The sequence below is a fragment of the Labeo rohita genome, chromosome 24 (genome assembly GCF_022985175.1).
Source record: "Labeo rohita strain BAU-BD-2019 chromosome 24, IGBB_LRoh.1.0, whole genome shotgun sequence".
NCBI lineage: Eukaryota > Metazoa > Chordata > Actinopteri > Cypriniformes > Cyprinidae > Labeo > Labeo rohita.
The window spans coordinates 8,079,284-8,100,140 of NC_066892.1; the positions used below are offsets into that span (position 1 = coordinate 8,079,284).

The following is a 20,857-nucleotide window of genomic DNA, read 5'->3' on the forward strand; positions in this document are numbered from 1 at the left end:
TGCTGGGGGCAGAACAATATAAAAATAATGAGTTCTGAGCTCATCAGGTTAATTTCAATGAGAATAGTCTTGGGGATTTACATAGACTACCTGGAGGAAATATGCAACACTCCAAGAACAGTGTGTCTAGGGACTGAAATATCATATTTCACTTTAGCAACCCATTAGAACAACCTAGCAACTTCACAGCAATGTGCTGAAACATTCAGAACACCTTTGCACCTTAGCAACACCCTGGCAAACAGCCAACTATGTTGCTACACAGTGACAGTTTTTTTTAGGATGAAGTGGTCGCTAGGGTGTTGCTAAAGCAAACACTTAAAACATCCTAGTCCTAGCACTCTAACAATGTGCTTCAAATAGTCAGAACACCCTAGCAACCACTTAGTACATCCTGGTAACTGCATAGCAGAGTGCCTAAAAACAGTCATTGCATAGCAACTACAGTTACTAAGAGGTTCTAAGTGGTTGCTTTCGCACTTAGCAATGGCATAGCAACACCCTAGCAACTACATATAACATACTAGTAACTGCATAGAACAATCACAGCTCACTAGCAGTTGCATAATAAGATAGTTGGGTGGTTGCCAGGGTGTTGCTATGCAGTTGCTAAGGCGTTTTGACTGTTTTTAGGCTCATTACTAGGATGTCAGGACTAGGTGCACCCTAGCAACATCCTAGCCACCACTTCTAGTAACATTCCAGTAACTGCATAGCAATGTGGTTAAAAACAGCGCGTAGCAACATAGTTGGGTGGTTGCCAGGGTGTTGCGATGCAGTTGCTAAGGTGTTTTGACTGTTTTTAGGCACATTACTAGGATGTCAGAACTAGGTGCACCCTAGCAACATCCTAGCAACCACTTAGAACATCCTAACAACTGCACAGCAATGTGCTGAAACATTCAGAACACCTTAGCAACACCCTGGCAACCACCCAACTATGTTGCTACACAATGACAGCTTTGAAGCACATTACTGTTCAGTTACTAGGATGTTTAAGTGGTTGCTACAGCAGCAACACACTAGAACACACTAGCAACCGCACGGCAACATAATTGGGTGGTTGCCAGGGTGTTGCTATGCAGTTGCTAAGGTGTTTTGACTGTTCTTAGGCACATTACTAGGATGTCAGGACTAGGTGCACCCTAGCAACATCCTAGCAACCACTTAGAACATCCTAGTAACTGCACAGCAATGTGCTGAAACATTCAGAACACCTTAGCAACACCCTGGCAACCACCCAACTATGTTGCTACACAATGACAGCTTTTAAGCACATTGCTGTTCAGTTACTAGGATGTTTAAGTGGTTGCTACAGCAGCAACACACTAGAACACACTAGCAACCGCACAGCAACATAATTGGGTGGTTGCCAGGGTGTTGCTATGCAGTTGCTAAGGTGTTTTGACTGTTCTTAGGCACATTACTAGGATGTCAGGACTAGGTGCACCCTAGCAACATCCTAGCAACCACTTAGAACATCCTAGTAACTGCACAGCAATGTGCTGAAACATTCAGAACACCTTAGCAACACCCTGGCAACCACCCAACTATGTTGCTACACAATGACAGCTTTTAAGCACATTGCTGTTCAGTTACTAGGATGTTCTAAGTGGTTGCTACAGTAGCAACACACTAGAAACTGCACGGCAACATAATTGGGTGGTTGCCAGGGTGTTGCTATGCAGTTGCTAAAGTGTTCTGACTGTTTTTAGCAGAGTGTTACAATGAATGATACCTCAAATGGTGATTTATGATATTTTGCTTCCCATATATGTCCTGATCCGCCAGTTGCTAAAGTGTTCTGAGTGTTTCCATGTAGTTGCTAAGTTGTTCTGGTGGTTGCTATGGTGATCTGTGATATTCTGGTCCCTAGATACAGCTCCTTAAATATAAGGTAATATGAGTTTGTTTTCACTTGAACTGTTCACAGGATGACTATTGTCAAAAAATGTCCTCAACAAACATGATTGGAGATACCATTCAGACAAATAGCGCAACATCCAGGATGCACAAATATGTGCAAAATATGTTTTTACAGTGTTTTAATGTGCCTAGTTTGAACATCTGCCATGAATGGAAACTCAGTTATTTGCATATCACTACAGAGACATGAAAGTGAGATGTCTATAGAGACAAATATTACCAGCGGGTTTTCACTATAACACACACACACTTTTGACAAAGCCCTACATAAAACCCTAGAGTGTTTGCGAACCCTCTGAGCTGTTTTTGTAAAACTAATTTTGGAGAGGAGTAATTTAGCAAAGTGTATGTCAGCATGTTCGTCTAAGGGAAACAGCAGCTGATCTATATGTGTGTGTATGTGTTTGTGTGTGTGTAGGCACATTGTGTTGCAGTTGTACGTGGGCAAACACATGGTAGAGCAGCCCAGCTATGACAGCCCGAGAGCGGAGAGAGCGAGAGCGAGCGAGAGAGGATGGTAAGAAGGGAGGGGGAAGAGAGAGAGTGATAACATGACAGAAAGCGAGAGAATCGGAGAGTTAAAGAGAGAGAGAGGGGCAGCCTGCCAGTGAATGGTAACACAGGATCAACCCTCATCCTACGGTAACTGCACTTGGACACACACATACACTCGTTACACACACATGCGACCATGCTGGAATGAACGGACTGAATTGTAGTCAGCGCTTCCTAACTAAAAGCATCAGCAGAAGACTGGTGAGTGTCATTCCCTTCCTTTTCAGTCGCCTGTTTAGTGTTATATTCAGCTTATAATGTAATTTGCTGCTTGTCACTTAACAGTCTGACTGTATGTTACTTGGAAGATTTATGCTTTGTTAACTGGTTAGTTCGAATCATGTTGTGCTTGCTTGAATGAAAGTAACTGTGTTTTGTTGTGTGTGAGTGATTCGTAAGCTTTTAATTCCGTTAAGCCTGCTGCTTTTTTGCCTGTCGTCCCGACTAGACGACAGGAGATCCGTAAAGCCTTTGTCAACTGATTTAATAGGGTCTGACTTTTAGACCGTCACAGTTTGTTGTGTGTCAGGAGGCTTATGGCGTCATTGTGATGGCATCACCCTCGCCGGGGACACCCCCTCTATCTCAGCTGACCGGGCCGAATGACAGGAAGTCTTGTAAAGGCTCGTACCTGCGAACGGTGCGCACACGGAAAACTACAAGAGGGAAGAGAGAGAGAGAGGCTGTGCTTGTCTTATCCACCCACATATATGAATCAGACTGCATGTGATTATTCTAGCACTGCTTCCATACGCATTTGATACCTCGAAAAACCTTGGTGAATTTTGACGAGTTGCTGAAAGTAATTATAATGTTTCATCAGCTGGTCCTTATATAAAACTAAATTCTGTCTGGGTGATCAGGAACCAAACATGAAGCGGAATGGTTTGTTTTGTGATAATGACTGGTTGATTGTGCATTATCCGACTCATTATGGGAATAATTACCAAGTTATTGTTATAAATAAATATAAAATATATTATTAGAGTTGAAATGATTCTATTATGTAAAAATATAGAGACCAGTGTAATATGATATAATTATTTATTGTTAAATATGAATGTTTTTTTAATACTTACGTGTTACAAATCTGATTTGAGATTTTTTAAAATGGTGTACATATTATAAATTCATACATAAAATGATTTAAAAGTATTTATGATATGATTCAAAACAAATTTTAGTTTTAAACAATACAAAAACAGTAATTTCTGTAGTCATGTAAAACCTGGTAATATTAGGGAATTTCATGAAACTTTCATTACGTAAAAAAAAAAAAAAAAAAAAAAAATATATATATATATATATATATATATATATATGTATATATATATTATTCACTAAAATTCATGAAAAGTACTGAAAATTAATGCCATTTTAGATCAGAAATATACAAGTTGAAAGGTAAGATTCATACCTTAAAACCATTAAATTCCTCTATTGAATATGTTTTTCTAAATTTGTAATGTCATGGGAAAATAAATAAATTATATATATATATACATATATATATATATATATATATATATATTTTTTTTTTAATTAATTATATATAAATGTATATAAAACTTACATTTAAACATAATGATGAAAATTATTAATGAAAATTAATCTTAAAAACATACATCCAATATTACTTTTAAATAAATTATTTTCATTATGTAAAATTAAAATAAAAAAATCACTATTCACTAAAACTTATGAAAAAGTATTGAAAATAAATGCCATTTAATATCAGAAATATCTAGTGAATATTTTTTAAAAGCTGAAAGGTTTTTAACTTGAAACCATAAAATTCCTCTAATAAACAGACATTTTGTAATGTCATGAAATTTAAAAATAATATATATATATATTAAAAGACATTATTATTTATATTATTATTGTTTATTATTAAATTCATTTATTATTATATTACTATTATATTATATTAATATATATATATAATATGTATGTATATGTATTATTAAATGAGAAAAAAATTATATATATTATGAATTTAAAAAATCTATTAAAATGAATATAAATCTTAAAAATGAATAAAGTTATATCCAATATAGACATTACTATTATTTTTAAATACACTTATTTTCATTACGTAAAATAAAGAATAAATAAATAAACAAAATTCACTATTCATTTAAATTTATGAAAATGTACTGAAAATTAATGCCATCTTATGCCAGTTTTCATGCAGTGAAAATACATTGCGTAGCAAAGAGAAAACTGACAATGTGCCGACAGACAAGACAATGTCCCAACTTTCAAAATTTTCCATTTTTAAAAAAATTCATACAATAAATACTGTTTTGTGACTCTTCAATGTGTCATGAAAGATTGATGCAGTGCTTCAGTTCAAGCGGCATGTGAACAGATCATGTCTTCTGCTTTAGTAGTTATAGCATGAAATAAACATAAATGAACATCTGAAAGTATCTTGTTTCAACTGCGGAAAGACATCAAACTAACACTATTTTTCAAGTTCAAGTCCACCAACGTTAATCTACTCTTCAGTCTTGTTTGTTTATCTGACAGAAATTTCAGGTTATGATTGGTGAGACTGCCTGTCAATCAAACTCCCTATGAAGGGTCAATTGTCCAATCAGAATCAAGTATTCCAGAAAGCTGTGTAATGCTTTTTATACTGCAGGGCTTGATTTGGTTTCAGGTTTGTTGACTACATTACACTGCATATCACTTTTCCACGTTCTTTTTGAATTGTTACAAAGTTTTGAAATAGTAACAGCAGTTTGGGCTGTTTATAAGCAAAATCTGTGGTGTATGGAAGTGCGTTTTAGGATTGAAACCTTGTTTGATGCCTTGAGGCATGTAACACTTGTGAGTGTCATTACATGAAAATGCTTTAAAATATGAAGTGGACACATGAATTCTGTTTTCCACACACTATGGGCTGCAGACCCCAGGGATTTGACTGTTAAACCATTAGTGATTAGATTACAGACTGGAGATTACTAGCTGTCTGTCTCTATACTGAGATCTCTCCGTCAGACATGTCGGTCGTGCCGTATTCGGTGGTGAGGGAGGTCAGGCGGTTAGAAGAGCTTGTTTGATCAGTATTATCATGCACCGTGAAACCTTTGATCTCTGATCTCTGTCTGTCTGTGGCTGAGAGGCTGTTTGCTGTGATTACAGGATTAGGACATTTTTTAGTTATTGCATTTTGATTTTGAAGTTGCTGAGGCGATATTATGGTTCAGTGATGGTACTGCTGTGGTACTTTGATATATACCATGGTACTACTTGTTTACTGTATTCAAATACCTTGCCATAGACATTTCTGACTTTTTAAGATATTAGTTTTCATGACTAAAAAAAAAAAAAAAAAAAAAAAAAAAATATATATATATATATATATATATATATATATATAAAAATGTAAAAGTCATATATTGTAATTAATTAATTATTATTTACAATAATTATTTATTTTATTCTTTTATTTCAAATTCACATACATTGTTTTATAGCTTTATAGCTTATTTTAAAAAAAAGTAAAATTGAAAATATTAGTAATTATTAATAATAAATGCCTCCACAAATTCCCTGTTTCAGTGTCATCAAAAATTTAATGAAAAAAAGTACAATTTAAAAGTCATTAAAATTATTTAATAATAATAATAATTAATTAATTAATTAAATAATAGAAATATCTAAATTGTGTATGATGAAAGGTCATAAATGAATACATTTATAATAATTTAATTTAACTTATACTTAAATACTTTTCTGTAGTGAATAAATGTTCTAAAATTAACATGTCATTAAAATTAAAATCTAAAATTTTAAAATGGAAAATTAATAGAAAATAATTAAAAAATAAAATGAAACATTAAAATGTTACATTATCTTATTATTATTAGAAATGTTAGAAATGGCTATAAATTAGAGTAGAATCTCTATAAAACAGTTGTTAAAAATTTTATTATTATGGAAATCTGGGAAAATAGTACAAAATCTAAAGGTGGGAATTCCATATATATGTATGTTTTATAAAAAAATATATATTTTATTATTTTAAAATGGAAAAGTCATTAAAATAATTAATATCTGAAAGTCATTTAAGTTAAAATTAAATATGATTTTAAACTTAGTTTTTTTCAGTTATGCTCAGTTAGAGATGGCTAGAAATGACAGGAAATTAAAAAAAAAAATCTCTATAAAAAAATCTCTATAAAACAGTTGTTAAAAATTCTGATCTTATTATAATGAAAATCTGGGAAAATAATAAAGGTGAGAACTCCATATATATATATGTATGTATCATAAAAAATATTTTTTATTTTAAAATGGAACGTCAGATCTGAAAAGTAATTAATTATAAATTTTACATTTAATTTTTTTTTCCAGGTATGCTGAGCTAGAAATGGCTAGAAATTGCATTACAATCTCTATAAAACAATTGTTAAAAATCCTAATCTTAATATTATAAAGATTTTAGAAAATCATAGAGAAACCACTGTAAAAAATCCTAATATTATGACGAAAATTCGGGGGCGGGGGGAAGGTGGGAACTCCATATGTATGTATTATAAAAATATTTCTTATTTTAAAATGGAAAAGTCTTAAAATTCATATCTGAAAAGCATTTAATTTAAAAAAAATTTAAAATTAAACTTTAAAATTAATTATTTGTTTTTTTTTAGTTGTGCTCAGCTAGAAATGGCTAGAAATTATGAAAACCTTTGAAAATAATGCCATCTCATACTATGACTATACAATGCTACAGTACTTTTTTTTGGGTACCTGCTTGTGAGTCATGCAATCACAGAAATGGAAAGAGAAGGCGGTAAAGAGGAAGTAAGACAGCAATTGGCATAGTCTGGAAGTGGAGGAGGAGGAGAGAGGTGGATATCTTAACAGCTGATGGGTCTCAAACATGAAGAGAGATCGAGGGTCAGCGTTGGCCCATAACTCAGCCATCATTCAGCCTGCCCTGACAGTCCAGCTGTGAGACGAACGCTATTTTCTGCCGCCGTACCCATCTCAAGTCTGGCAGTGAGAAGCAGCGTGGGCAGGACTAACCAGCATGACCTTCTCCTGTTTGTCGCCACACTGGGCGTCTTAATTCCCTCACTGAACCCTAGCAGGCTGCTGCAATCTGAGCTGGAATGATAATGCATCGGAATCCTGGATGCAGGAATTAGAGTTCCAGTCTGTGGATCTGGAGTGCTTTGGAACATTAAACTGGGAGACATTTATATGCAGAAGCACACGTGGGTGTATGTGTGTGCGTGTGTTTATAATATCCGCCCACTCACGGGCATAATTTATTCCGATTTATTGCATATATTAGCTCTACTCTGTGAGTAAAATTAAAGAAGTGTAAAAGCGTGTTGTAGCTTTCATTAAAAATGAAAGAATGCAGTTTGAAGTCATTATAAAGCATAAAGTATTTGGCTCTGTTGTTGTGCATGGCCGTGGTGGTATTTTTAGTGTAGGGACAGCAGCAGGACAGAGAAAGAGGTCAGATTAAACGCAGGTAAATGTCTTCTGAGGCGAGGCGCCAGTCTCTGACCTGCCCCGTATAACCACAATACTACAACTAAACTGTGACTGTGAGCTCATTACTGCACTATGAATGAAACCAAAGCTCTCATCATAGCTGTACACTGCTTTTTTGGACTATAATGAATGATTCTTATGCGTCACACTGCTTGCTCTCATTGGAAATTTGTTGTAGTGCCATCTTTGTAGTGTACAATGGATAATAGTGTGACAGTATCAGACAGAAATATTAAATGATAAACAGTAATATACTGTTTTGTTTGTTTTTTATTGGTGCACAACTAGTCAAAATTGTAGGCATATCTAAGGATCTTAGACAATGATCTAGATGCTTATTTAATTGTTTAATTAATTAATAAAAATGAATAAATTTTTTACAGCGTTTAGAAAAATGTATATTCACTATAGATTGACTGAAGAATTTAATTTTAATTAATTTTATTTTATTTTTAATTTTATTTTAGTCCTTACCTGTTAGCTTTGGTGTCATCTATGCTAGTATACTCCTAAAAGGTTGACATTCAAATTTTTAATTTTTTAAAAAATGATCTTTTACAGAATAATAATAATATAAACTAATAATAAATAATATATTCACTATAGAATGACTGTTTTATTAATATTATTATTATTATTATTATTATTATTATTTTTTTTTTTTTTTTCATTTTAAATGTGTGACTTTTAACTGATAGCTTTTATAACATCTAGTGTACTCTTAAATGCTGGCAGTCTTTTTTTAAGTATCCATTATAGAATTATTTATTTTATTTTATTTTATTTTATTTTATTTTATTTCTAAATGCTTTTTTTTCCTGAACGTTTAGAAAAAATCTATGTTAGAGTACTCCTAAAAGTTGACAAACAATTCTTTATTTTTTTAAAAAAGTATTCATTATAGAATTACTTTTTTATTTTAATTTCTTTTCTTTTCTTTTCTTTTCTTTTCTTTTCTTTTTTTTTTTTCTTTCTAATTCCCATTCATTCATTTGTTGTTTTATAGCTTTGTTTGAATTTTCTGAACATTTACAAAAAAAAATAAAAACTATATTCACTACAGAATTTTTTATTTTTATTTTCAGACTGTTTTTTTTTTTATTTTAAATTTGTGGCTTATAGCCCATATCTGTTAGTTTTCTATGTTAGAGTACTCCTAAAAGTTGACAAACAATTCTTTATTTTTTAAAAAAAGCATTCATTATAGAATGACTTTTTTCTTTTCTTTTCTTTTCTTTTCTTTTCTTTTCTTTTCTTTTCTTTTCTTTTCTTTTCTTTTCTTTTCTTTTCTTTTCTTTTCTCTTTTCTCTTTTCTTTTTTTTCTTTCTAATTCCCATTCATTCATTTGTTGTTTTGTAGCTTTGTTTAAATTTTCTGAACTTTTAGAAAAATACGAAAATTATATTCACTACAGAATTTTTTTTTTTTTTTTTATCAGACTGTTTTTTTTTTTTTTTTTATTTTAAGTTTGTGGCTTATAGCCCATATCTGTTAGTTTTGGTGGCATCTATGTTAGAGTACTCCTAAAAGTTGACAAACATTTTTTTAATTTTTTAAAAAAGTATCCATTACAGAATTACTATTTTATTTTATTTTATTTTATTTCTAATTCCCATTTATTCATTTGTTGTTTTATAGCTTTGTATGAATTTTCTGAACTTTTAGAAAAAAAAAAAAATGTATTCACTATAAAATGACAATTTATTTTATTTTGTTGTTTTTTTTAAATTTGTGACTGATAGCCCATATCCGTTAGCTTTGGTGGTGTATCTATGTTAGTGTACTCCTAAAAGTTGACAATTTTTAATATTTAGAAAAATATCCATTATAGAATAGTTTTATTTTATTTTATTTTATTTTATTTTATTTTATTTTATTTTATTTTATTTTATTTTATGTCTAAATTCATATACATTTATTTGTTGTTTAATAGCTTTAATCACTTAAGCTTTATTTAAAAAAAAAAAAAAAAAAAAAAAAAAAAAAAAAGCAAAATTGAATATATTAGTAATTATAATAAATATTTCTCTCCACAAATGTCCTTTCTCAATAGGAAATATGTCATCAAAAGGTAAAATAACCTTTGGGGGTAATATTAATAATTATAAATAAATGTATAATTTCCATACATCATAGATTTGTTGTTTACAGCTTTGATTATTAGAAAATAGTAGCCCAAAAATAATAAATGAGTAGTGTCTAAACTTTTAATTGGTAGGATCCTTGTTCTTATCCAGTAAAACACAGTATTATCATGGTACCATGTCCAAAATATAACGTAGAGTATTTGTTACTGAAAGCAAAAAAAAAAAAAAAATTACTGTATGTACTTTATGTATATATTTATTCTGTGGAAGAAAACACTTTTTAGTGCATTAAGTGATTATGTCTCTAGCTGTCCTAGCTTTATTCAAAAATATTTGCTTGATTCTAAATATACAATTTAATCCTAATGTGTAAAAGGGTATGTGAGGACAGGGACATCTCTGAGTGCACATTATCACAAAACCTAATGCACTAATGTGTGTAAATGCATCTCTCTCTGCCATATACTACTTAAGCTGCATCTCAAATTAGTAAGGCATCTTGTTAAGTGGTAAGACATTTAAAGAGATGATGGGTCGCTATTAGTGCAAACACAAGTGTCATCAAGGGAAATGTCATTTTTGTTTACGAGTTCCTGGTTCCTTTGGGAATTTGCAGGGAAAATAAGAGCGTACGTGTTGAGGTCACTAACGGTGTTAGATCACAAAAACATGTGCTTGTTTGCTTTGTTGTAGATCTGTTAGATAGCGTTAGGTGTACAGTCACTCACCAGAGCAGATGGGTGCAATCTGAGTAGGCATTATTACGTTATGTCAGGGCAGGGTGGATACAGTTGCTATCAGATGGACCCTCATCTGAGACAGCACATGTCTTCAGGACGGTTTGTGTTTAAGAAAAGGACATATCACAAGCTTGACATTTTAACCACAGGCAACACATGACAGCGCTTAGCACACACTGTTCATGTCGCAATGGCCTATCCATGGTTGGGGCACAAATCACACTTCAGCCAGGGGAAGAGAGAAGCAAAACCAGGAAATATTGATTGTAGTATTGACAGTTTGATGTTTTTCAAAAGATGTGACCTCTTGAAATATACAACTGTGACTTTCCACCCATATCTGTTAGCTTTGAAGCCAACCGTAATGTTAGTGTACTCCTAAAAGATGATAATCAAATATTATTTTATTTTATTGTAAGTTTTAGGTTTTATTTTAAAACATGGAAATAGCAATACTTTTAGTTGTGTTTTAAGTTTTGTTTTTTGTTTTTTTTTTTTGAGCAGGGTCACGTTCATACATATCCATGCCCATTTCTGCCACTGGAAAAAAAAAAGATAATTACGACTATCATAATTCTGAATTGGAAGACATAAATTCGCAATTCTGACTTTTTTCTCAGAGTTGCGTGATATAAACTCACAATTGCAGGATATAAACACAGTTGTGAGAAATAAAGTCAGAATTGCGTAATACAAATATGCCATTCTGACATTTTTCTCAGAACTTTGAGATATAAACTCGCAATTGTGAGTAATAAAGTCAGATTTTGTCAGATCTCACAATTCAGATTTTTTTCTCAAAATTGCGTGCTAAAAACGTGCAGTTCTGAATATTTTTCTCAGAATTGCATAATACAAACATTCAGATTTTTTTCTCAAAATTGCGTGCTAAAAACTTGCAAATCTGACTTTTTTCTCAGAATTGCTTGATATAAACTTGGAATTGCGAGTTAGAAAATCAGAATTGCAGGATATAAACTCGCAATTGTGAGAAATAACTCAATTCTGACTCTTTTCTCACAACTGTGTGTCTCGTAGTTCTGAGTTTTTACTCAGAATTGCATAATACAAACATGCCATTCTGACATTTTTCTCAGAATTGTGAGATATAAACTCGCAATTGTGAGTAATAAAGTCTGAATCGTGAGCTATACATTTTTTCTCATAATTTCGAGTTTACATCTCGCAATTCTGACTTTTTTCTCAGAATTGTGAGATGTAAACTCGTAATTGTGAGTAATAAAGTCAGAATTGTGAGAGACAAAGTTAGAACTGTGGGATATAAACACAATTCCAAGAAGCGAAGTCAGATTTGCAAGATACAAACTCACAATTCTGATGTTTTTCTCACAATTGTCAGTTTACATCTCAGAACTGCATCATACAAACTTGCCATTCTGACTTTTTTCTCAGAATTGTGAGATATAAACTTACAATTGTGATTTATAAAGTCAGAACTGCAGGATGTAGAATCACAATTTGACTTTTCTCAGAACTGCATGATACAAACTTGGAATTCTGACTTTTTTTCATAATTGTGAAATACAAAGTCAAAATTGCAGGATATAAACTCACAATTCTGACTTTTATTTCTCACAATTATGAGTTTACATCTTGCAGTTCTGACTTTTTTCTTAGAATTGTGTGACATATACTTGGAATTGTGAGATCAAAAGTTAGAATTGTGGGATATAAACTCGCAATAACTCAATTCTGACATTTTTCTCAGAATTGTGAGATGTAAACTCGTAATTGTGAGTAATAAAGTCAGAATTGCGGGATATAAACTCACAATTCTGACTTTTATTTCTCACAATTATGAGTTTACATCTTGCAGTTCTGACTTTTTTCTTAGAATTGTGTGATACAAACTAGCAATTCTCTTTTTTCTCAGAATTGCAAGTAATAAGGTCAGAATTGCAAGATATAAACGGTCAATTTTGCCTTTTTTCTCAGAATTGCAGGATTTAAATTTGCAATTGCGAAAAATAAAGTCAGATATAAATTTTTTCATATCAGATTTTTCAGAACTGCATGTTTGTATCTTGCAATTCTGACTAATTGTGAGATACAAACTTGCAATTGTTTATGAGTTAAGTCCAGTTCTGAGAGGAAAAAACGACTGACGTTTTCTAGAATTGCGAGTTTGTATCTCACGATTCAGAAAAAAAGGACAGAATTAAAAGTCAGTCTTGTGAAACAAAAAGTCGCAGATACCTTTTTTATTGTTTTATTCAGTGACGGAAACAGGCTTCCATACATATACGTCATATTCTGTTCTCGGCTCCAGAGAGCTTTGTCATTCACGTGTGTTTCATAACTGTGTGTTGTAATTTGAATGCCATGTAACCTTGCAGTCCACCTGTGACAGCAGATTGTATATCTTGCTGGTCATGTATTTATTTCCGTACAAAGGGGGGGGGTGAGGTCTGTCTTCATGTGGGCTATTCTTAACCCAACAACATTCGCTCTACAAGTCCAAACATTCGAGAAATGGCCTTGAATGAAGTTCAGGGCATATGACATCAATACAGCACTGGACAGATGTACAAAGCAGATATATTTACAGAGCACTGTAATGGATTGCATCACTGTATTCAGCTTCAACTCTTAATAAATCAACTCAGATGCACCAGAGATTATTTAAAGCTGAAATTAATATGATAATACTTGTACTTTTCCCTTTTAATGTGCAGAGAGACAGAATCGCCAATAGGGAGACCTGTCCGGAAACCATCAATAGTTGTAAAATGTAAATTAATCATGTTTCAATGTGTTCAGACACGTCATAGATGCTCTATCTGCTATAGACAAGTACCATTTTCTTCAGGAAATATAAAAATTGCAGTTGCACATGACTTTAAAATGATTACTTTTTAATACATGACATCATGAAAACTAATTTGAATAGAACCTCTTCTGTTAAGTACAAACTAAATGACCCAGGCTTGTTCTGTCTGTTTAACAGTGCAGCAATGTCAGGCTCTTTATCCATTATTTATTGACGTGAGACATTATGTTACACTGTCCCAGACAAAGCACTCCACGTGGATATATCTGACGCATGAAGTGTCAAACGCTGACATGCGAGTTATGACAGTTATGGTTAGCTAGCACGTCACGGACACCATCAACCAGCACACACGCAAACACATTTCAAACCCAGTACATCTTTCATATTTTATGTTCACATTATTCTTCAGGCATGGAGATAGTGGGTGAAAGATCCCCCACTAGCACTTCCTTTCTTTCTTCCAGCTCTGACGCCCACCGTCAAGTCACCCCCTACCAAAACTTCTCTCATGCCAACCCACACGTGCCAATCACAGCTTGTTACCAACCTGTTCGTAGTCTTCTAGACAGACATTGACGGTAGGTTGTTAGCAAGAATAGGTTGTTCATCCCTCGCTCTCTCTCTCCCTCTCTTTCTTTCTGTGTCAGGATCATAATGGAGGAAGAAACCCTGCTGCGAGAGAGACTGCAGGCTATAACAGTGAGTATCAGGCTAGATTTGTATTTGTTTTGGAGAATTGAGGTTTCTTGTGAAATGCTATCACTTTACATATTGCCATATGGCTTTGGTGTCAATTAAGTGTTTGTTATGTCTGGTAACATTGGTATGGTGAGTTTTTAGTGTGTTATTTAAATCAAAACATTCAGGTAGACTAACTAGTTGTGTTTACTCTTATGTAGCCTTGATGATAATATGAGCCACTCAACCATTATTGGCCGCACAACAAATCAAAAAAGAGATTAATCTGTGTTTATCTGCTTAAAAGTTGGTGATGAATTCCATTAAAGAATGTTGAGAGTGTATATGGAGAATTCATGTGTTATATGGAGTCTATGTGTTATTTCTGTCCACACTCAGCCTTTGAGCTGTTCATTTTATACATGAAGTCATGGTTTATTAGAGAGTTAAAAATAATGCTGCAAAGCCTTCCTCTCAAAAAGACTATATTAGTTCCCTCTAGTATGCATGCTTGTGTTAATAGCAAGACATTAAATGCCACTAATAGGAAAATAAACAAGCACAGAATACAGGGGGTCAAGGTGAAACTAAAAAAGGTTTAGGATCTTGCTTTACATAGCATGACTTTTTTCTCATCAGGACAAAAGAAGAATTCGAGAGGAGATAGAAAAGAAACGAAGATGCATTGAAGAAGAGAAATTAAAGCTACAATATCTAAAGGTATGAAGAAGACTTATAATATATATATATATATATATATTCATTTTTATATCATTATATATAAATTGATTTATTTTTCTCATTTTAATAATAAAAGTATTATTACTTATTGACAATAAAATACAATTATGTACTTTGTAAATAATGTAATAAAATATAAAAAAGTATAATTATTGTTAATATAATAATAAGTATTAATATAATAATAAGATTCACATTCTAAAAATACAATATATATATAAAATATTCTACAAAAATAATATAAAAACAAAAATAAAGGCATTCATATATAACTTAATATACAATACATAGATTTTTATATCATAAATATCAATAAAGCACAACTATATTATTTGTAAATAATGTATTTAAATATTATATTGTATAAAATATAAAAATAATAATAGTATTAATATAATAATAAGATACACAATATAACCATTCAGTATATTAAAAATATGTATTATATAAAATATATTATAAAAAAATAACAAAAATTAACACATTCATATTATTGCTCTATATTTATTTATAATTATATTTAAATTGATTTATTTTTATATAATTTATAATATTAGAATAATAATATTATATTAATTATTGACAATACTATACAACTATTATTTGTAAATAATGTATTCAAATATAATATTGTATCAAATATAATCAGTATAATAGTATTAATATAATAATAAGATACATATAACAACACAATATATAGAAAATTATATTATATATATATATATATATATATATATTATTCTTCTGTATAAAACACATTTTTTATATCATATAATTATATATGAATTGATTTATTTTTATATAATTTTAATAATAACAGTATTATATTACTTATTGACAGTACACTACAACTATATTATTTGTAGATGATGTATTTAAATATATTATAAAATATATAAGTATAATTGTATAAATATAATAAGATACATAATACAAATATAATACAAAAATAACATAATATAACAACTCTATATGTATATATATAATTCCTAGATGGAATATCTGAATGTGAATATGAAATTTATTTTTATGCTAATTGTATAATATTATAATATTACTTATTTAAAATAAATGACAAACAAATTATATATATATATATATATATATATATATATATATGTATATGTATATTATTACAATATATTCAAATAAGTAATAATAAAACAATATTGTTAATAGAATAAATATGAATAGATTTGTAGATGAATAGTTAAATGCATGTTTGAAAATACTGAAATATCTAATGTATTTCTAACAAATATCTAATATATTTAATATCATCATTAAATTATTACAGCAGAATGTGTTTGCATTTTGCAATTTTATTATGTAATGTGTAAATTTATGTGTTTTTAATTATTAATTTACAACACTGTAATGTCAAATAAATAAATTAGTGCTGGGCAATGATTAATTGCGACTAATTGCATCCAAAATAAAAGTTTGTGTTTATATAATATATATGCGTGTGTACTGTGTGTATTTATTATGTATATATAAAGACACACACATAGTATGTGAGTATATATTATAAAAATATTTACAAGTATTTACATGTATATATTTATATTCATATAATTCATATTTATATATAAATATATTTAATATATAAAAGTGACATTTTGTTTAAATAATATACATGCATGTGTGTGTATTATTGTACACATAATAAACACAGTACATATATTATGTACGCAATTGTTTATCCTGTTCCTGTTAATCATTGCCCAGCACTAAAATAAATACATAAATAAATTGGCTGATACGAGATGCTATGGCCTTCTTTGGACAAATAGAAAAAGACTCTACGGGAGCAATGGCTGATGGACGGATTGAGCACCCTAAGCGAAGAGGAGCAGGAATCAGCGAAGGCCCAGACTGAAGATAACCAGCAGCAGACTAAACTCCTGCAGAGCAATATTGACAGGTACTCTCACATCCCCATGAATAAAAAAACGAAACTTTTTACTCCACTAATGGTGTGCAGGGTTCACAGCTTCCTCTTGATTGAGAGAAGCAATTGGATTATTCTTGTTTAACCACTGTCATGGACTTTCAGTGTTAGCCAAGGGTTAGACAGACAGACCTCACTCACAGCATTACATAAACCATCTACTTACGCAACCCGCTTGGCAGCGAGAGCCTATTGACTTACGACAAGCTTTGACTGGAAAAAAACATTACGCAGGTCATACCTGCAGCAGGAAGGAAGGCTAACACAACAAAAGGACAAAATAACTAACTTTTGCAGCTAGAACCACACTCTTATAATGAGAGTTACCATAAGCTCCCATACAGGGCCTGAGAGACACACTCTCTGCTTGGTTTCCCTCCTGTGGAGCTTTATTTAGATGGAAAGGAAGTTTGCTTTCCAGCAGTTGTTAAGATCGATTTAAGGGCCTTAAAGGACTTAAATCTCCAGAGAGCTTTCTCTTGACAAATAGACTCCACAATATGATGGCTGCAGTTTAAATCAGGTGGATTAAGAGCGAAAAAGCAATATGATGAGAATCCCCACAATCACAGGACAGAGGAGGCTTGTCATCTCCTGTAAGTTATCTTGATGTATAGGTTCATGGCCCCAAGTAAAACATAAATGAGGGTCATCCTTCTGAAACTCTTAAACTAAAAACTCAATTTTCTGTATCATCAGCTCTCTGCACATGCCGTAAGGAATGTTAAAGATTGAACAATACCGAAAAATTACACAAGGAGGTGCCATTAGAGTGACTTTCATGAAAGCAGTCTACTTTAGACAGAATAAACCCCTTTTTACAGTTGCTGCCTTTTTTTGTTTTTTGCCAAAATTTGGATTTTGTTGCTATGTCATACGATCAATCAAACAATCAGTCAATACCTTTATAAGTACTATATATGATGTACAATAATTAAGTAGTATTTGAAAAGAAACCAGTGCTGTACTTGTTTTTAATAAGAAGAAATCAGACTTGTGCTCTTAGTTCTGTTTGAATTTTTTATTATATTTTTTATAATTTTATTATTTAAAAATATTGTTTGTATTTCTTAAAGTACAAGGGCCTATTTAGGGACTGGAGATGTAAAGTAGGTGCCATTTATATGTTATAAACATACTCATTTTTTTGTGTGTTGTTCTGAAAGCATGTTTTTGTACAATTTCTATACAAACAAATAATAAATTAAATAATACATGAATGATAGTCAGTTTATAACATCTTGGTTTGGGTCTGAATCATATGGAAGCCCGTTTCCACCACTTAATAAAAAATAAAAAAGGTAATTGTGACTTTTTATCTCATAAATCTGATTTTTCTCACAATTCGGACTTAAAAAAAAAAAAAAATATATATATATATATATAAAAGTCATAATTTATATAGCATAATTTTGACTTAATAACTCGCAATTGCGATTTTAGATTTCACAGTTCTAAGAAAAAAGTCAAAATTGTTTATATCCCATAATTCTGACCTTATATCTTTTCTATTCTAACTCGCAACTGCGAGATTGTATCTCAGGTTTATATCCTGCAAATACAAGAAAAAGTCAGAACTGTGAGATATAAACTCGCAATTCTTACTGTATAACTGCAATTTTATATCTCACAATTCTGCGAGTTTATACCCTGTAACTCTGACCTTATATCTTGCAATTATTACTTTATAACTCACAATTCCAAGAAAGTTAGTTGCAAGATACAAACAAATTTTGAGTTTATACCTCGCAATTCTGACTCTGTAACTTGCAATTCAGATTTTCTATCTCAAAATTTCGAGAAAAAATTTTGAGTTTATATTTACTTTTATTACTTTATAACTCACAATTGTGATTTTATATCTCTCTGTTCTGAAAAAAAAGTCAGAACTGCAAGTTTATGTCTCATAACTCTGACCTTATATCTAGCAAATCTTACTTTATGACATGTAATTGTGAGTTTATATCTCACAATTCTGAAAAAAAAGTTAGAATTGCAGGTTTATATCCTGCACTTTTAAGAAGAAGTCAGAATTGCAGGTTTAAATATCCCGCAATTGTGAGAAAAAGTCAGAATTGCAGAATACAAACTCTCAATTCTGAGAAAAAAGTCAGAATTTTACTTTGTAACCATAATTTTGATTTTGTATCTCAAAATTAAAAAAAAAAGAATTGCAAGTTTATATCCCATAATTCTGACCTTATATCTTGCAATTCTTACTTTGTAATCCACAATTGCGATTTTATATCTCAATTCTGAGAAAAAGTCAGAATTGCAAGTTTATTATCCCATAACTCTGACCTTATATCCCACAATTCATACTTTATAACTTGCAAATGTGAGTTTATATCTCACAATTCTGAACAGGTCTACCAGTCAGAATTGTGAGATCTAGATTCACAGTTGCAAGAAAAAACGTCAGAATTGTGAGATAAAAAGTCGCAATAATCTTTTTTATTTGTTATACAGTGGCAGAAACAGGCTTCCGTAGAATCAGAATTTCTGGAAACTATAAATTAAAATAGTTTGCACTAGGGATGGCGAAAACTAAAAAATTTCTTGACCGACCACCGAGCCTCTCATTAGCCGGTTGAAACCGGTTAACCGATTAGTTTAAAATATGGTACGCTATTTGAAATAACAGCCATTTCGAGCCGCGCCTGCAATTTCGCAACTCTGTCGCATCTCTCTGCCGCTCTGCCTCCCGCACACACACACACACACTGCCACTCACGTCACTTTTTTAAAATCCCCTACAGCGCGAAACATGAGTCCCGCAAACGCGGCGCCGAAGAGCTTGTTGTATGTAATCGTAGGACAAATGGCTCCTTAGTTTCAAATGGTTTGGGTACAAGGTGATCGCTTTGAAAATAAAGGCGTTTGTCTAGGTTAGAAGCTCATTTGAAACATTGCCACGGCTCATTTAAGAAAATGACAGCTCCGAAGAGACGCCGCTCTAACCTCGAGTGTTTTAGCCTGTTGCCTTTACTTTTCGCAAACCTTGTGAGCGCGCGAACCCAAACGCTGTGACCTCGCGCCAAATGTTTTTATTGGTTTATTAAGTACAAACAGGCGAGTTATGAAAAATTGAGTGTGAGGGATAATTTGTTCACTTAACACAAAAAGATGAGGAATGAGATGGCTAACTGTAGTAGCGTATAGTCCACTGTCTATAATAGCCTAATTTAGATATCACTTTTTTTTTAACCGACTACCGACAACTTTGACCGGTTAACGTTGATACGGTCAACCACCGGTCAAACGGTCATCGGTTAACATCCCTAGTTTGCACACAATGAAATCAAAGGCATAGTTCACCCCAAAATGAAAACTGTGTCATCATTTACTCACCTGTTCACCTCTAAACCTGTATGACCTTCTTTCTTTTGTAAAACCCAAAAGAAGATACTTTGAAAAATGTCTCAGAATTATTTTTGTCTATACAATTAAAAATCAGTGGGATCCAATGTTATTTTACACCCCTTTTACTTTCATCGTATGGACAAAAACATTTGAAACATTTTCAAAATATCTTCTAAATAAAGTCATACAGGTTTGAATGACTATTTTGGAAATAATGTATATAAATATTTGCCTGCATCTTTGCAGAATAGAGCGGGAAGTTGCAGATCTGGAGACACAAGAGCTGGAGCTTTCTGCAAAAGAGGAGATTGTTCTGAAACAACTGAAGGAGGTGGAGAAAACTCCAGAGGACATCATAAAGGTATTGCTTGTGTAATCACTTTAGCAGGCCTGGAGACTCCTTACCGCTTATTACAACACTGAGCTACTTAAAGTGGATCAGCTTTTGAGTTGTGAAACAAGGGAAATCATTACAATGCAGCATGCTGTGAAGATG

General features: G+C 31.8%; 1 protein-coding gene across 2 annotated transcripts in view; it reads left to right on the forward strand.

The window, feature by feature from the left end:
- Positions 1-2,451: 2,451 nt before the first annotated feature.
- palmdb (palmdelphin b) overlaps positions 2,452-20,857 on the forward strand; it is a 39,400-nt gene continuing 20,994 nt past the window's right edge. Inside the window, exons 1-6 of one of the 2 annotated variants that reach the window (XM_051097817.1) lie at positions 2,452-2,682; positions 14,090-14,174; positions 14,273-14,324; positions 14,943-15,023; positions 16,841-16,971; positions 20,608-20,722. In XM_051097817.1, the coding sequence (XP_050953774.1) occupies positions 14,134-14,174; positions 14,273-14,324; positions 14,943-15,023; positions 16,841-16,971; positions 20,608-20,722 (420 nt within the window). In that variant the 5' untranslated portion in view covers positions 2,452-2,682; positions 14,090-14,133. The remainder of the gene's footprint in view (positions 2,683-14,089; positions 14,175-14,272; positions 14,325-14,942; positions 15,024-16,840; positions 16,972-20,607; positions 20,723-20,857) is intronic. The other variant, XM_051097818.1, reaches the window with a different exon arrangement.